Below are 18,839 nucleotides of genomic sequence, written 5' to 3' on the forward strand. Positions count from 1 at the left end.
TCGGGAAATCAAGATACACTAGAAAAAATGACAAATTTTTGAGTGACAAGCCTATATATACGAATTATACTCTTTTATTTATGGTTGAAGTCTGTTGACAACAAGTTGACGAATTGAAAATGGATTATAGTTTTTTTTATTAAATCTTAGATACTATTACGGCCGTTCCCAATATTTGATCTATCTCTGGTTTTGCCCTACTAGAGATAGGAATAGCTCACAATTGACATTATGTCTCTAATGTCTAATGTGAGCTATTCCTATCTCTAGTAGGGCAAAACCAGAGATAGATCAAATATTGAGAACGGCCGTAAGACAATGCTTACACGGCCAGTCGAGATCAGCTGAGTCCCAGAGACAAGAGCTGAAAAAAATATGATAAAGTCAATATTTTAATAATTACAAAATATAGGTAGTAGTCCTAATGTTGTTGAAACTATGGTCGAATTTCGACCATTGGGCGATCTCTAGTTGATAATAAATACAAATAACTTAAAACCCATAGAAAATGAAATTTTTGTGACTTTTGGCCCCTGATTTTAAAACTTGCGACCATACAATAATTATAATATATATGTGAATTTTGAGAACTGTTTCAGGATGCCAAACTACAAGTTTTTACGTGGCAATATACTGAGTAGGTACCTCGATTTTTCGAGATTTGCTGCTAATTTGGCCTAAAGTGTGACTATTTCTTATAATCAGTTTAACATAATACCTGATAAATGATAATATTTTAGATGTTTAAAGCGGAAGTTAAAAAAAACTTTGACATTTGAAATACTTTTAATAGAGAAGTTGTTGAGATTTCAATAGGTTAAGAATTAGAATTTGGTCATCCAAGCAGCGTGTTGTTTGGTGTAGGGGCTTATGTAGGTGTCCAAGTAGTTTTGGACTTTGGCTTTCAACGCGCCTTCTGGTTTCTCCACCCTCGTTGCAACCCAAACGATTTCTGAAAAACAAAGATTAGTTATTATTAAGCAAAATATAAAACAAAATTTGGCGAAAGGTAACTTAATTGTCTATACAAATAATTATTTTTCAATGAATTTCAGCGAAAAATGAAAAGAAATTGAATTACGATATACAAAAAGTTTAGTAGGTAGGTACATGATATTAGAGACGTTTATATCCTTCGATCGCGGATTCTTGGAAAACTATTGTTATTCTATTGTTGTCGCGGTCACCGGTGTCCTTATGGGGCTTGACAGGTAAAACTAAAAGTTTATTATTTAATATCAAGATGATTACATAATTTTGTTATTCAGCAGCGGCGCTTATTTTGTAAGAATCAATAATATATTTTTATTTTATTTAAACACGTAAGTGATTACTTTTTAACCCCCGATAAAAAAGAGGGGTGTTATAAGTTTGACGTGTCTGTCTGTTTATCTGTGTGTGTGTGTCTGTCCGTGGCATCGCGTAGCATCCAAATGGGTGGACCGATTTTGATCTAGTTTTTTATTTTAATGATGTTTGTATTGTAATATTATGATTATTTGACTTTTGTTCTATAAAATTTAACTTGTGTTTTAGATTCAATAAAGTCTACGAACAATTTTATTATTATTTGCACTATTTTGGGGGCCTTCATCACTTCATAATATATTTATCCGATCGAAATTCCAAAGAGAAATAGGAAAATTAAGAGCTTTTTTTATGAAATAAGGGGGCAAACGAGCAAACGGGTCACCTGATGGAAAGCAACTTCCGTCGCCCATGGACACTCGCAGCATTAGAAGAGCTGCAGGTGCGTTGCCGGCCTTTTAAGAGGGTAATAGGGGAGGGAAGGGATGGGAAGGGAAGGGAATAGGGTAGGGGATGGGGCCTCCGGTAAACTCACTCACTCGGCGAAACACAGCGCAAGCGCTGTTTTACGCCGGTTTTCTGTGAGAACGTGGTGTTTCTCCGGTCGAGCCGGCCCATTCGTGCCGAAGCATGGCTCTCCCACGTATTTACTATTATATTACTAGATGATGCTTGATGATGATGATGATGTACGCTTTTAATATTATATTACTACATGATACCAGCATTTCCGTTGTTCTAAAATTTGTTTATCGTTGGGAGCTGTACATTTTTTAGCAACAAACACTATCCTGTGTCCTTTCCCGGGTTTTAAAGTACCTGCAAACCAAACTTCACCATAACCGGTTCAGATGTTTAAGCTTGAAGAGGTAATAGATACACAGACACACAATTTTAATATGGATCTCTGAATTTTAAATCTGTATTGAACTAAGTTCAAAAGTTGAGATTTACCTTGATGCTCGTCATCATTCTTGCAGCCGTACAGTGAGAGGAAATCATCATCAAGAGCCGCAATCGTCACCACGTTATCCACTTGCTCCTTTGGTTCTAAAATTAATATTACATATTGATTAGTTTTTATTTATGACCTGACTAGCTGTCCTGGCAAACGTTGCTTTGCCTGTTTTCCCAGTTTTCCTGCTTTTCTCTTGAATTTTTTTTCGATAAACCTCACGGAGCCCCAGACCTTTCCAACGAATGCAAAACCGTGAAAATCAGTTCGTGCGTTCTGGAGTTATAGCGTCAGGAAGGAAAACCTGACTTATTTTTAACCGACTTCCAAAAAAGAGGAGGTTGTAATAATATGTTCGGCCGTGGATATTTTTTTTCAATGTTGTTGATGTACAACGATTACTCCGCCGTTTGTGAACCAATTTTCAAAATTTTTGTATATAATTAATTAATTATATAGTGTGTAACAAAAATAAGTGATAATACTTTAGGGTGTGTACGTGTTCCTCGAAGAGAGTTCACTGTAAAAGTAGCAGCGCTGAAAGACGAAATTTTTTTTTTCACTTTTGTATGTTTATGGGCAAGGGCCTGAGGAGCGTCACGAGTTTCCCCATACAAAAGTGAAAAAAAAATATGGTCTTTCAGCGCTGCTACATTGTACGTACACACCCTAAAATATTATCACTTATTATTGTTACACCCTGTTTATTAGATAACGGGATTTTCGGAATATCTATATATATAAAACTCAAAGGTGACTGACTGATTGACATAGTGATCTATCAACGCACAGCCCAAACCACTGGACAGATCGGGCTGAAATTTGGCATGCCGGTAGATGTTATGTTGTAGGCATCCGCTAAGAAAATATTTTGATCAATTCCAACTCCAAGGAATTAAAATAGGGGATGAAAGTTCGTATATAATTATCTTTCTTAACGCGAGCGAAGCCGCGGGCAAAAGCTCGTAAAATATAAATTCTAATGTTTGTATTCAGCAAAATCGGCTCTGCGGTTTCGGCGTGAAGACAGAAGACTCACTTTCGCATTTATAATATTAGTTTCTGGGAAGTTTTTGGAAGCACCAGATGCTCCAGATTTAAGGCGGTCTATATCTGATCCTAGCTGGATTAGAGAGCTTACAACATTAATTTGCAAGAAAATTTATTAGTAACATTATGATGCTCAAATAGAAATAAACAAAATTTACCAACGTGGGAGAGCCATGCTTCGGCACGAATGGGCCGGCTCGACCGGATAAATACCACGTTCTCACAGAAAACCGGCGTGAAACAGCGCTTGCGCTGTGTTTCGCCGAGTGAGTGAGTTTACCGGAGGCCCAATCCCCTAACCCCTACCCTATTCCGTTCCCTACCCTCAACTATTCCCTTCCCTTCCCTACCCTCCCCTATTAACCTATTCCCTCTTAAAAGGCCGGCAACGCACTTGCAGCTCTTCTGATGCTGCGAGTGTCCATGGGCGACGGAAGTTGCTTTCCATCAGGTGACCCGTTTGCTCGTTTGCCCCTTATTTCATTAAAAAAATATATATATTAGGTATAACTAATAACTCAATGTCCAGTTCTAAGCAATAAACTTACCTCCAACTATATAAGTGTAAAGGAATTTTCCGTACGATAGCACCTTGGCGGAGCCCTCAACGTAATTAATATCATCCTTAGGGATGCCGGCTGTTTCGAATGTAATTTTGTTGCCTTTTTTCGTATACGTCAAGGATGCAAAAATCTCCCCATTCGTTAGATTGTTGTGTGATATGGCAACATCATACCAGGTGCCTGACGCGAACTAAAACAAAGAAGCGGGTTAGCCTTATTCCAATCCAGTGATATCTAGCGCTAAATTGGATTTGAATAAATAATAAGCTTAAACTTATTGACCTTAAAAGGTTATTAAGATAAACATAAAAACTCACAAGAATTATTATAAGGTCGGCATTACCATAAATAAGTAAAATATTGTCGCAAAAAATCTGATATTTATTTGCTCTTAAATGTTATAAATTTGTTTACTTATCAGTTACTAACGGCCGTTCCCAATATTTGATCTATCTCTGGTTTTGCCCTACTAGAGATAGGAATAGCTCACATTAGACATTAGAGACATATTTTATGGCAATTGTAAGCTATTCCTATCTCTAGTAGGGCAAAACCAGAGATAGATCAAATATTGGGAACGGCCGTAAATGACACACTCTTTAAGCTAAACGTCGTTATCGCGCGGGGACCGTAGATTTTTCTCCGGGATATAAAGTATCCTATGTCCTGTCCCGGGACTTAATGTATCTCCATAGCGAATTTCAGCAACACTGGTTCAATGGCTTAGGTGTGAAGAGGTAACAGACAGATAGACACACTTTCGCAATTATTACTTAAAATATTAGTATGGACTAGAGAATAACAATTACACAACTTAAAAAAAACCGAACTATTTACCTTGTCCAAATCGATGTTTTTTGCCGGCGTAATTTCAGGACATTTACACTCTATAGTTGCTAAATAGTAAGCCAAAATAAGAAAGTAGCTTCGATATAAGAGCAACATATTGACAACAGAATATAATCTTTACGAATGTACTTTGGCAACTGATTGTTAAATGAAACAAAATATATAATATTATATATTTGCATCAGAAAAACAGGTCTCTCATATCAGGTTCCATTAAATGATAGCATTTGTTTTGTTTGTAAAGTTCATGTTTTTCGATAAATTTCTAGAATATTTTACATTATGCATAATCTTATTATTTTTGTTCTTGCTCCTTTGGTTTGGTGTTTGCTACATGGAAAAATAACACGTTCTTAGGGATCCGTAGTCAACAAGAAACCCTTATAGTTTCGGTCTGTCCGTCCGTCTGTCCGTCTGTCTGTCCGTCTGTCTGTCCGTCTGTCTGTCCGTCTGTCTGTCCGTCTGTCCGTCCGTCCGTCTGTCTGTCCGCGGTTTTGCTCAGAGACTATAAGGCCTACAAAGATGGAATTCGGTATGAATGCACCTAAGTGCATTCAATGAATCCCTAAGGATTCATTTGTGAAATATGACGTTTTAAAGTGGATACAATCGTTAGAGTCCAGTGTCCCCGCCTTCTACCAGCTAAACGGTTGCTGGAAATTCTGGAAATGTGAAAAAATTCACGAGAATAAGAAATAATTATGCTGAATTTAGAAGGAAAACTATCACGGCTAAGAAGACTTCACTTAAGTTAGTGAGTAATAGTCGGTCAACTAAATCAACTAAACGAATATTAAATATAAACTAAAAACATATTATTTAAATAAAGTGTTACATGAGCATGGCTAAGAGGATATGATTTTCTTGTTTCTTGTTAGTTGTTACTATTGTGTTAGTAATAATGTTTTTAAATATTTTGTTTTCTTATAATTATGTTATGATTCAGTTTAATTTTATGTAAAATAATATTGAATTAAGTTTCCCAAGTATTGTAGTATTTTAAAACAACAGTACACTCCGGACAAACCTTAGTGGTTTATGGAGAGTAACTATAAAGAATTATGTATTTTTTAATAAAATAAATAAATAAAAAAAAGACTAAAAAAATGTATTCGTAGAAGTACAAAGGAACTTTTCGTTCAAAATCCTTTTGAACGAATTGATTATATTGTTAGTATTGTAAAACACGTTATAAATGTGCATTCATTGACCATACAAAAATTATAAAAAAATAAGCGGTACTATGGCAACCTATAGGTATTGCGCGTGGCACGACACGTACTTGGCCGGTTTATTGATTAAGTACTAATAAAACCAAGAAATCGCTGCGGAAAACTACCTGCAGGCTTAGCATGAGCAAGATAATATCAATTCGAAAAATAAAAATATGTGTAGGTATTTCAAAAATATTATTTTCGAAAAAGGAGGTTATAGGTTTGGGGCAAATTATTATCCTCCTATAGTGAAACCTCCTTCGTCGGTTACGATATGGCGCGAGATTGGCTCAAAAGGGGATGGTCGATTACATTTGGTTGAAGAAACCATGCGTCAAGACCAATATAGACCTGTGTGTTTTGCAAACTCCTCTCCATTATCACCAGAATATGGCTGAACAGTAGCCAGACGGCACCTGCATAATCATACAGGACTCTACACCTTATACATAAATTATGGATAAATTGGGTGAAAAAGTTTTTTTTATTTTTTTATTTATGAAATAAGGGGGCAAACGAGCAAACGGGTCACCTGATGGAAAGCAACTTCCGTCGCCCATGGACACTCGCAGCATCAGAAGAGCTGCATGTGCGTTGCCGGCCTTTTAAGAGGGAATAGGGTAATAGGGGAGGGTAGGGAAGGGAAGGGAATAGGGGAGGGTAGGAAAGGGAATAGGGTAGGGGATTGGGCCTCCGGTAAACTCACTCACTCGGCGAAACACAGCGCAAGCGCTGCTTCACGCCGGTTTTCTGTGAGAACGTGGTATTTATCCGGTCGAGCCGGCCCATTCGTGCCGAAGCATGGCTCTCCCACGTATAAATTTGGCATTATGGTCCATAATGCCAAAAAATATTAACTTTTTCAAAAATAAAAATGTTACATATTAGCACTGACCTCTACACATTATAATACACTGGACAGGCGATCGCTATCAATAAAATATTCCTATTTGGAAGTCGCCATATTGGCGCTGATTGCTATGTGAAAGCAGGAGTGAGTGTACTTGGAACTACTATTTTGCAAATGGCGGTTAATTTTCTATGTAATTAGTTCACAGCTGTACGCTCACCGCGGCGCTTCAAATCGGCACAAAAAATAGCTGTCATTTTGTCCGGCATAGCCTGTCCAGTGTATTATAGGTCAGTGCCTATTAGACACAAAAATGTACTTTTTTTTCAAGTGAGTATAATTTAGCCACCGACAGTTAGTATTAATTTCGCTTAATTTGTCTAATGTAATCCACCCATAAGTAGATTAGAATTATCAAAATGGATATCCAGCAGAGCGTGCGCCAATTATTATCATTGCTTGAATAGGCGCCGTTTCTAGTCTATTAGACCCTCCAGAATAATCTGATTATGTTATTGCAGATAGTAGTATTCATTCAACCAAAATATTCGGGAATGTTTTTGTATTTCTGAATTACCAATTGTACAGTTTTCTTCTGTTTAGTTAGCGTAATAAATTCATAAAAATTCTTATACCAAATACATTTATTTTTTACTACATTTTGCTACTTCTAGTAAGAATATTGTAATCTTTTATAGTATGTATGTAGGTAGGCACCGAACCGGTGGTAGGCCTCATGTAGACACGACGTTCTAAAAGTGTTAACTTTGTTAACCTATTTGAAAATAAATATTTTTGATTTTGATTTTTGCATGCTTTAGTGCTCAAACAAAACATAAAATAATGGAGCTTGAGAATAATATAATAAAGGTACTATTAAATTCAGACTGATCTTGATTCAAAAATAGTAGACGGGTCATATAATATTGTTTTTTTATAAAAACATTTCAGAATATCAAAATATATTATGGCAGGTAGCAAAATCTTCGGAAGCCAAACCGCTCGTTTGGCCTCACCCTATCAGCAAGATTCTTTTGATCGCGTGGACGACCTATATAGTAGATTTGCTTCGTAAAGAGATGCGTTGTATCGTGATTCGTGGATAGCTTGATCGCGTTTTTTTATGAAATAAGGGGGCAAACGAGCAAACGGGTCACCTGATAGAAAGCAACTCCCGTCGCCCATGGACACTCGCAGCATCAGAAGGGTGAGGCCAAACGGGCGTAATTTGTGAGTTGTGAGTCGCAGACGTAAATATCTTTTTATACAAATCATGACTCACAAAATTACGCTCGTGTGTATCAAACAGGACTTTTGTATGAAACTGCATGCAGCAGAATTTCTGCCAGCCGAAATTCTGCGACTCACAACTCACAAATTACGCTCGTTTAGCCTCATCCTTTATTCAAGGCAATTAAGAATTAAGACTTTCTTACAAAAAAAGAATTTTAACAGACTTCAACTGATAGCTGTTATCTAAAGGCCGTCTGTGTGATTGCACCTAATTATTTAATACTTCAAACAAGCAGTACCTATCTTAAGTCTTAACGATACTCTTTTTACAAAATGGTACCATCCATTAAACATTTATATCAACATAATTCGAATATGTTTAATAAGTATCTTATTAATATAACAAAAATCGGCCAAGGGCGAGTAGGACTCGCGCACAAAGGGTTCCGTACCGGTATAGAGTGAAAGTAGACAAAAAATTGTGTTTTTTGTATGGGATATTTACTTTATTTTAATTTTATTATTAATTAGCGGTTCTTGAGTTACAGCCTGGAGACACACAGACGGACAGACAGATGGACAGACAGACGGACAGACAGGCTTCAAAGTCTTTGCAATAACTCTTTTTTATTAGGATTCCGTACCCAAAGGGTGAAACCCTATTCATGAGACTTCGATGTCTGTCTGTCTCCAGGCTGTATCTCAAGAACCGCTATAGCTAGACTTCTGAAATTTTCACAGAATGTGTATATTATCTGTTGCCGCTTTAACAAAAAATATTAAAATAAAATAAAATTAATGTTTACGGGGGGCTCCCATACAAGAAACGTGATTTTTTTGGCCTTTTTTGCTCGTAATCAATAATGCCATTAGCTGGGCACTTGAAATTCTCACAAAATCCTTATTTGTATATTTTGTTCTTTAATAATCAATAATAAAATTAAATGGATATTTAAGGGGGGCTCCCATACAAAAAAAACACAATTTTTTAATTATTTTCGCTCTATAACGGTACGGAACCCTTCGTGCGCGAGTCTGACTTGCACTTGGCCGATATTTTTATCTTTGTTAACACATTTTACTGACACGGACGAAGTCGCGGGCAATAGCTAGTTAAAAAAAAGTTAAGGACCTGTTTCACTACTTTCTGATAAAGAGTCGAATAGGCTATTCACAACTTTTTTGAAATATTCTCCATATTTGATCTGTCAAGTTAATTGGTGGGTAGCCTATTCGTCATTTATCAGGAAGTGGTGAAACAGGCCCCTTAACTATTGTAACAATTTAACCGCAATTGATTTACAACTATATATGTATAATAATACTTAAATTATTTATATAATGCAAATTAAATATGATATTCCCTGTTTACAATAATATGATATTATAATATTATTATAACGTCCTTAACGTGACCTATTTGCTATCTAAATAGCTTCGACATGATAAGTCGATAAGTTTATGACCTATAGTCAATATAACAAGATATAAGGATCGATAAAGGAGTAGATTAACTTTATTATCCATATCAACTTATCGAACCTAATTGTTTTACAAGATACGTCTTCACATTGCACGAGCAACCGTGAACAAACAAAATGTTAATAAAAATACTCCTTTTACCGGCACTTTTTAGTTTAGTCGCAAGTGAAAAATTCCGATTCGATAACTACACGCTATACAGAATCACACCGGAAAATGTTCAGCAGATCAAGATTTTACAAGACATACAGAACACCGAGAGCAAATACGATTTCTGGACCGACCCAGTCCCGTCGGCGGATTTTGTTTCGGTGATGTCGAGTCCGCAGGATCGGAATGCCTTTGAGAATATTCTTAACGAGAATAAAATAAGATTTTCGATATCCATGGAAAATATTCAAGAGTAAGTATTTTACGAACATATTTCTACATAAAGCAAGTTTATAGAATTAAATGTTTATTCAAATATTATTATACAAAAATTATATTCAAATATTATTACCAAAACTGCAACTAACCTAACCCAGACGGAGAGCGTTCACGCGGTCTAGCTTTGAAGCGGTCAGTTTCGGGTACTTTGTGTAATGCGCGTCGTGAAAGCCCGCGAAGGCCGCGAACCGCGAGTGTGGAGGGTTTCGCGGCTTCGTTCGCGCTTCGCGGCTTTCCCCGTCCGGTGTCGGTTTTTTGGCCCGCGGAAAAAGGCTCGCGAAGCGCGAATGCGAATATCATCCATACTCGTTTTTATTCGCAGTCACACAAAGAAGCAGAGCATAGCATGCCAAAAATTTGTTGCGGGCCAAAAACCGACACCGGATGGGGAAAGCCGGGAAGCTCGACCGCAAAGCCGCGAAACCTTCCACACTCGCGGTTCACGGCCTTCGCGGGCCTTCGCGCCGCGTTTGTTGAGCCCGCTTTATACTTTACCACATGAAGAGTTCTAGCCGCGTCAGAATCCCCCCCGTGTGACAACATAAAAAAACCCTCAAGACCGCTCTCTGTCTGATAGGTTCCTACTCGTAACAAATAATTGTTTCACTCCAGAGCAATCGACAAAGAAAAGGTGGGAACGTATACCAGAAATAGTAGATCTATGCAGTGGAATGCGTACTACACTTTGGATCAGATCTACGCTTGGCTTGACGATATAGCTAGAGCCTACCCCAACATAGTGTCAATCATAATCGGTGGTCGTTCCTACGAAGGAAGAGACATTAAAGGAATCAAAATATCCCACGGATCAGGTAGAAGAGCTGTTTTCATCGAAGGTGGTATACATTCGAGAGAATGGATTTCTCCATCGGCGACGTGCTATATAATCAACGAGCTATTGACCAGCTCCGATGTGGAGACAAAGGCTGCAGCAGACGATTTTGATTGGTACGTGTTTCCTGTTACCAACCCCGACGGATATATATGGACACACACACAGGTGCGTACTTGTACGAAAGTTTTATGAAGACATAATATGAAAGTAATGAAAGTTTTATGAATAAGATAATCGAAGACGTGAGTGGGAGAACCACGTAACTAACATTTTATAACATAAAGACAATTACTTACTGTTTTCCTTATAATTAGAACAAACCTTGTAACTTATCCACTTCGTCATCTGGCTAATGCATCTGGCTAATGAAATCCACAGTTTTATCATTTCAAATCATTTTTCCGACCCTAAAGCCTCCATTTATGCAAAAGACGGCATTTTTTTAACTGTTACAATTCTTCAATAATCTCCAAAGTAAATTGAGTACCTACACTTTAAAAAGTTGGTACCTATACTACTTAAAAGTTAGCTATCTATACTAATCCATACTCAAAATAGAAATGCAAAAGTTTCTCTGCTACCTTTTCACAACTAAGCCGCTAAACCACAGGCATAAAAAAAAAAAAAAAATCTAAATAATAAAATAACAAAAAAAGGATATGGACGAACAGTCCATAGACGGCCACAATTTTATAATAAAAAAAAAAAAAAAAACCACAGACATAGATCATGATAGATACCGCATGTGTATGTACTAGGGTTGTTGAGGAAGTGATTATGAGGAAGAGGAGGAGGAAGAGGAATTGTCACGCGCAAATTTTGAGGATGCGGATGAGGAAGAGGATATTTTATGAGGAAGAGGATGCGGATGAGGAAGCGGAAGAGGAAGCGGATGAGGAAGAGGAAGATAGAAAATTATAAATACTAGCGGACCCAACCCAAACTTTTGTCCTGTCTGTACTTTGTACATAACGTACTAGGTACATACATTACACAAAAATTAATTAAAAGGGCATTTTCCAGTGAACCAAACTATGCATCTAAATTCTAAACCATTCTCAAAACACACACAATAAAGAATCATCAAAATCAGTCTAGCAATAAGGGCCGTAAAATTGTTGCAAAATTACGTAATTTTACCGAAAACGCTGGTAAAATACGCGTATTTTACGGTAATTTATATATATTACGGTAAAATTACCGGCTACGTATGTATGCGAAAAGTATAGCGGGGGGTGAGAAGAGCGTGTAGTTGCAAGTTGCAACTTGCAACATACTTACGTTCGGCGGGGCTAAAATTTGAAGAATCATGATATGAATCATAATATGATTAATTTTTCTAAAATCGCAAAATGCAACTCTGCTTGCAATTGTTTTGACTGACTGCACTATACGTGCATTTAGTAAATTATGCCACGAAATCAAGCAAAAGTGTGGGATTATTTCCAAGTGCTAAGTGAACATGACAAAAGGAAACATGTGATGTGTATATTTTGTAATACGGAGTACAAAAATGCTAATGCTACTCGGATGACAGAACATTTTGAGAAGTGTAAAAAGTGTCCTAATGATGTTAAATTATTATTTATTAGTTATTTTTGCATAATAGTCATACGTTCAATGCCTTGGTAGTTATCCAGTTCATGAGAAATGAATTTACAGAACATAAGATTATTAAGTCTTATGTTTTCACCAACTTCAGTAATATTTGTCTGGATTTTGACTATTTATTTTTTAAAGAAGACTGCAATAAGTAATTATTACTAACTAAAAAGGTAAAATACGATTTAACTCTTGTTAAATTGAGTTTTACCCAATTTTACCGTAATTTACGTAATTTATTTATATTTTACGTAAAATATGGTAAAAAACCGAATTTTACGAAAGTAATATTACCGCTTTACATCCCTCGGAGCGCTTTCATGACTAGCTGTTGCCCGCGACTTCATCCGCGTTAACATAGTATAATAACAAAGATGGATAGTTTTCTCCTTTTTGTTTTTGAGGTTCCTTATACAAAGGGTAAAAACGGACCCTATTTAAGCAAACGTTAAACGCAAACGTCAATAAACTTTCATGTTTCTAACTCAAGAAATGACGGACTTTCATTGCAACTTTCCACCCCTATTTCACCCCCTTGGGGGTAGAATTTTCAAAATTCCTTCCTTAGTGGGTGTCTACTTAATAAAACAACCCTACTCACCAAATTTCGTGGCTGTAACTTTTACAGTTTTTGCTCAGCGATGATGAATCAGTCAGTCAATCAGTCAGGACATGTAATTTTATAAGTATAAGATTTTAAACTTTATCTTCATTATTGTAATACATAGTACCGCTTGAGAAGTCTACGGCCGCCCGTGGCCGCTGTACTATGTATTACAAAAATGAAGATAAAGTTTAAAATCTTATGACACTGAAAGTGCTCGCGTCGCCGCTGCCATTCTGGTGTGTCGCGGCCCTTAGGCTGTTTAGACACACGCCGCAGCGGCGCCGCTGCAATACTCATCTTTGCCCTCAGGGTGCGGTGCGGCACCGCTCCGGCGCCGCGCCGCCGCGCCGCGCCAGAGCGTGATTGGATACGCGACGCGCATGCGCAGTGTAATTCCTCATAAATTCCTCTTAAATTTTGAGGAAGCGATAGCGGAAGAGGAATTTTTATTTTTATTTATGAGGAATGCGGTAACGGTTGAGGAACCCAAAATATTGCGGAACTTCCTCATTATGAGGAAGCGGAAGAGGAATCCTCAGCAACCCTAGTATGTACTTCGCGTGCCATATCGCGTTCCCAAACGACGAGCAATGCTCGTATTTCGAAAGTCTGTTCTTTAGTCTGCTATCGGAATCGGTCGTCAATCGGAATTTTAAAAATGCCTTAATGCCTAAAAGTGCCGTATTAAGCTGTAGAAATTCAAATAGAAACGTTGGCCTAGATAATGGGCACTTTTCTTATCATCGGTACGTCACAGTAGGTAGGAAAAAAGTGGCACGCTCGTTTTCATACAAATGGAGCGACATGCGGTATCTATCTTGATCTATGTCTGTGCGCTAAACCGATTTACATTTTTAAAGGTACTTTACGGGAAAGAGCATTATTTTTTTGCGAATTTGATTCCGAGTGACGTCTACTGTTTAATTGAATAAAACAAACATTGGGGGTTAGTTTAGGAAAACTGTATTTTGTTCTAGTTTCGAATGTGGCGTAAAAACAGAAGGCCTTTCGGCAACAACGTTGGTGTCGACTTGAATAGGAACTGGAATAACAACTGGCTCGGTAAGCTGATAAGAATGAACTTCTTGGCTTATAACAAATATTGTAGCCAAGAAGTTCATTCTTATATACGTGCAATTAAGTACAGTACACGAGAGAACCATCAAAATAGTTTTGTCCCTCCTGAAATCTGGTACCTACGCCTAGAGACAAGTGGCAAGCGATTATCGTACACGCCAACAAAATGTATGGGATTTGAAATTAGTATTCGCTAGCGAAGCGATGACTTATGTCAAATCGAAGAGGTTTTGTTGGCGTTTACGATAATCGCTTGACACTTGTCTAGCAGGGCTAGTAAGTTTCATCGATATACTGACAGCAAGATTATCTAGTTTAATATACAACGGGTAACAAAACTTAAAACTTTAGAGTGTGTATGTGTATAGTCCCCACCCTTGTAGAGTATAAATAAATAAATAAAAAAAAAACGTTATTAAAGGGACAGAACACAGCCAGAGTTAATAACAACACAAGGAATTACAAGTGAATTGACATGACGCACACAACATACATACAACAATTAACTACTTAAAATTAAACTAAAAAGTAGTCGGTTATGGCTGTGCAATAATGTGCAAAGTTACCACTCCCTGTAGAGTTCATTGTGAAAGTAGCAGCGCCGAAAGAACATTTTTTTGTGATTTGTATGGAAAAGCGCCCCAGTGTCAAGAATTTTCCCATAAAAAAAAGTTTAAGAAAAGTTACTATTTCAGCACTAGTACTTTCACAATGAACTCTATACGGTCCCCTCATACACACCCTAAAATTATCGCTTAGTTTTGTTACACCTTGTATTAAATAAACAGTAAAATAAAAAAATAGTGTTAAAACTCATGATTCAAATATATTCACTAAAACAGATTTACCCAACAATTAATTGTTTTGTCCTGAAATAAAAACAACAAATTTTTGAGAGACTAATATTTTTTTTACAGTTGCCGGTTCTAATCTTGATGCATCTACAGACATATTTGCTGGTCCTGGGCCTTTTTCTGAACCTGAAACCAGATCTTTGTCAGAATTTATAATGTCAATTGGCGACAAAATCGATCTTTACTTATCATTCCACTCCTTCAGTGAGCTCCTTCTGATACCATTTGGAAACTCAACACAGCCGTACGCAAACTACCATGACGCGGTAAGTTAGAGCCTCAATGGGCGTCCACAATTTGCTAACTTTAAATTTTAATATGTTATTCTAAACCAGTTATAACCTAACTCAACCCTGACCCTATTAATAAGACTTCAATGTCTGTCTGTCCATCTGTCTGTCTCCAAGCTGTATCTCAAGAACGGTGATAGCTACAGAGGAAACAGATTATTTAATATAACATATCTGTTGCCGCTATAACAACAAATACTAATTATTATTTTTAACAAAAAATTAAAACCGACTTCCAAGGTAAAAACAATAATAATATGAACTAAAAAGTATTAAATAACTCTTACTCTATAATAGTGCCTTTTTCAGAATTTAAATCTCAACTATTTCTGTACATACTACAGTCTTCATTATTTGAAGTCGGTACCAGCTAATTTTATCGTGAGTTCAGTCAATGTCAGAATATCTGAAGCTTTTGGGACTGGTACCGACTTCAAAGTAATGAAGACTGTAGTATGTACAGAAATAGTTGAGATTTAGACGAATTCTGAAAAAGGCACTATTATAGAGTAAGAGTTATTTAATACTTTTTGTTCATATTATTATTGTTTTTACCTTGGAAGTCGGTTTTAATTTTTTGTTAAAAATAATAATTTCACTCTTTTTAGTTATCTACAAGATGAGGCTTTATGCGTAAATAACCACTACGAATGTTAACTATTCACATTATGTTACTGTAAGCGAAATTGTGGTAAATGCTTGCAGTTATCTAAGCGATGCTGCAATTTAAAAGGTTTTATCTTTAAAGGTTCAGGAGTTCTGTTCAGTGCCTTTGGACCAAGAGACACCTTCGTACGGACTTTCTCTTATTCGGAACATATGTTTAAGTTACTAGAAATAACATTTTAACCACTATGAGTCTTTTGATAAATTTCAAGGATTTCCCTCGATTGCTTATAGACCCCATCATCAGCTCACCACTTTCGTAATTATTATACAAAATAAAGATTATACCCTATACAACAACACAATAATTTTGAAAATCGGTCCACAAACAGCGAAATAATTATCAAAAACATCTGCTTCGACGCAAAATATCACGAAAAGCATCAATAATTGGGTCATAGTGTGATGACCCATGGCATAATTATGATTTTGATGATGATGATCAAATAAATTGATGTGTTGGCTTATGCTTTCAATTGTTTAAACAACGCCGAAATCCCCGAACCTGTATCTATAAGGATTCAAAAGTTCTGTTGGGTATTGAATCAATGGGGGGGGGGGGGGGGGGGGTGCGCTACGACATAATTTGTTCACAAAGTGGGCAGTAGACAAAATAAGTTTGGGAACCCCTGCTTTATATCAATAATGGCTACACGTAGGCACTTGAAATATTCACAAAATACTCAATAGTACTTAATTTATACTTTAACGAGCTTTTGCTCGCGGCATCGCTCGCGTTAAGAAGTATTATTATATACAAACTTTCATCCCCTATTTGAACCCCTTGAGGTTGGAATTTATCAAAATCCTTTCTTAGCGGATGCCTACGTCATAACATCTACCTGCATGCCAAATTTCAGCCCGATCCGTCCAGTGGTTTGGGATGTGCGTTGATAGATCACTATGTCCATCAGTCAGTCACCTTTGAGTTTTATATATATAGATAATCTATTACATATAAATAAAATTGGAGTGTCTGTTTGTAATATTAAAATAACCGTTTTTTACTACATGCATATGAATATTTAGAGGGTACTTACACCAAAATAACAATTTTTATCAATAATAAAAATAAAATGATTTTGCGGGCTCCCATACAAAAATGCAATTTTTTGCCTATTTTTGCTATTAAATGGCACGGAACAATTCGTGCGTGAGTCCGACTCGCACTTGGCCTATTTTATTATTATTATATTATTATGATTTTAGTTGAACATCGGTCGTCGTGCAATGGGTGCCCTGTCTGTGAGATACGGTACTCAATATACCACTGGAAATATTGCCGAAGCTATATGTAAGTATCTATAGCCTGGTCACCGAACACTAGTAACCTATAGCATCTTGTCTCTTTCATTGAAACTGGAAAATATATTGGTATGGAGACATTTCGAATACAAAAGTAAGATAGCCAGTTTTATTGCAGCAAAAAGTACCGTTATTATACAAGCGATTTCAGTGAATTAAGTTTCATTATCATCTAAAATAATATATAATTATGTTTTATTTAACAAGCTTATCAGGCATAACACGATTACTATTAATGTAAAATACCTAATCAATTATTACAAAGTTGAACGCATTACAATCAAATGCCTAAGTGGTTGAAGTGACTAGCATCTTTGAGAACTGTCGTTTTTTTTGTATAAACGGACTAGTAAAATGATTTGCAATAAAAAAGTGGAAATTATGTAAAGTTACAAAGTTAGCTAGATGAGACGAAGTAAGTTTTTTTTTTTTTTTTAATGAAATACGCAAACGAGCGTACGAGTCACCTGATGGAAAGCAACTTCCGTCACCCATGGACACTCGCAGCATCAGAAGAGCTGCATGTGCGTTGCCGGCCTTTTAAGAGGGAATAGGGTAATAGGGGAGGGTAGGGAAGGGAAGGGAATAGGGGAGGGTAGGAAAGGTTATAGGGTAGGGGATTGGGCCTCCGGTAAACTCACTCACTCAGCGAAACACAGCGCAAGCGCTGTTTCACGCCGGTTTAAAGTTACAAGACTCGTTGAAATTATAAGGAAAGAAATGGGTAATTGCCCATCCATACTAATATTATAAATGCGAAAGTGTCTGTCTGTCTGTCTGTTACCTCTTCACGCCCAAACCGCTGAACCGATTTTGCTGAAATTTGGTATGTACTTTATGTCCCGGGAAAGTACATAGGATACTTTTATCACGGAAAAATGTACGGTTACTTGGCAATAAACGAATTTTGCGTCATCTAGTATGCTATAAAATGTTAGTTGGTCACTTCATCGACTTAGGTACGTCTTCAAATATTTTATTGCATATGTTATAGACCAAGCAACGGGAGGCAGCGTTGATTGGGTTAAGGAGCACCTGAAAGTTCCTCTGGTCTACTGCTACGAGCTCCGAGACAAGGGCAGGTACGGGTTCCTGCTGCCGGAAGACCAGATACTCCCCAACAACCAGGAAACCATGGACTCGGTGTTGGAAATGATACACCAGGCCAGACGATTCGGATACATGAACAGCGGACATGGCCTGGTTTCATCTATTACTTTACTTTTAGCATCATCTATCTATGTATTGTTGGATAGATTGTAATTGTGGATGTTGAATAAAATTCGCTTTACATAAGTCTCCTCTTTTTATTACATACTTATTTTGTTAAAAAGCAAATATTTTTAATAAGTTATTCTGATAATTCTTATGTCGCAACACAATAATATCAATATTCAATATGTTCTGGAGTATTTCATTCACTGTATTAATGCACATCTGTTATAAATATTTCATTCATTTTATTCAATAAAAAGTAAGACGCTTTGTTCCAATTCAATTCCGATGTTCTGTTTTAATATTCACTGTATAAAACCTAATATCAAATATCTTGATGCCATTTCGAGAGAGAAAATTCAATTTAAAGATTGCCATCTTTCTGTTAGAGGCTTTTATATTACTAGCTCCACAAATGTATGATATAAAATGAAACTACTTTCCGATTAAAACAG

General features: G+C 36.8%; 2 protein-coding genes across 2 annotated transcripts; one reads left to right on the plus strand and one right to left on the minus strand.

Annotated features, from left to right (window-relative positions):
* Positions 1 to 767: 767 nt before the first annotated feature.
* Positions 768 to 4,851, minus strand: LOC121726154 (bilin-binding protein-like). The gene is made up of 4 exons (XM_042113386.1): positions 4,714 to 4,851; positions 3,862 to 4,066; positions 2,263 to 2,358; positions 768 to 952 (listed from the first exon to the last, which is right to left on the minus strand). Exons 1-4 carry the CDS (start codon positions 4,819 to 4,821, stop codon positions 825 to 827), a joined length of 537 nt encoding a protein of 178 aa, XP_041969320.1. The 5' UTR covers positions 4,822 to 4,851; the 3' UTR covers positions 768 to 824.
* Positions 4,852 to 9,576: 4,725 nt separating this feature from the next.
* LOC121726153 (zinc carboxypeptidase-like) lies at positions 9,577 to 18,453 on the plus strand. Its single transcript, XM_042113385.1, has 6 exons — positions 9,577 to 9,907; positions 10,546 to 10,933; positions 13,955 to 14,039; positions 14,972 to 15,174; positions 17,074 to 17,158; positions 18,164 to 18,453. The coding sequence occupies exons 1-6, from the start codon at positions 9,621 to 9,623 to the stop codon at positions 18,430 to 18,432; spliced, it is 1,317 nt and encodes a 438-aa protein (XP_041969319.1). The 5' UTR covers positions 9,577 to 9,620; the 3' UTR covers positions 18,433 to 18,453.
* The last annotated feature ends 386 nt before the right edge of the window (positions 18,454 to 18,839 follow it).

Source organism: Aricia agestis, chromosome 4, assembly GCF_905147365.1.
Source record: "Aricia agestis chromosome 4, ilAriAges1.1, whole genome shotgun sequence".
In the NCBI taxonomy this organism is placed as follows: domain Eukaryota; kingdom Metazoa; phylum Arthropoda; class Insecta; order Lepidoptera; family Lycaenidae; genus Aricia; species Aricia agestis.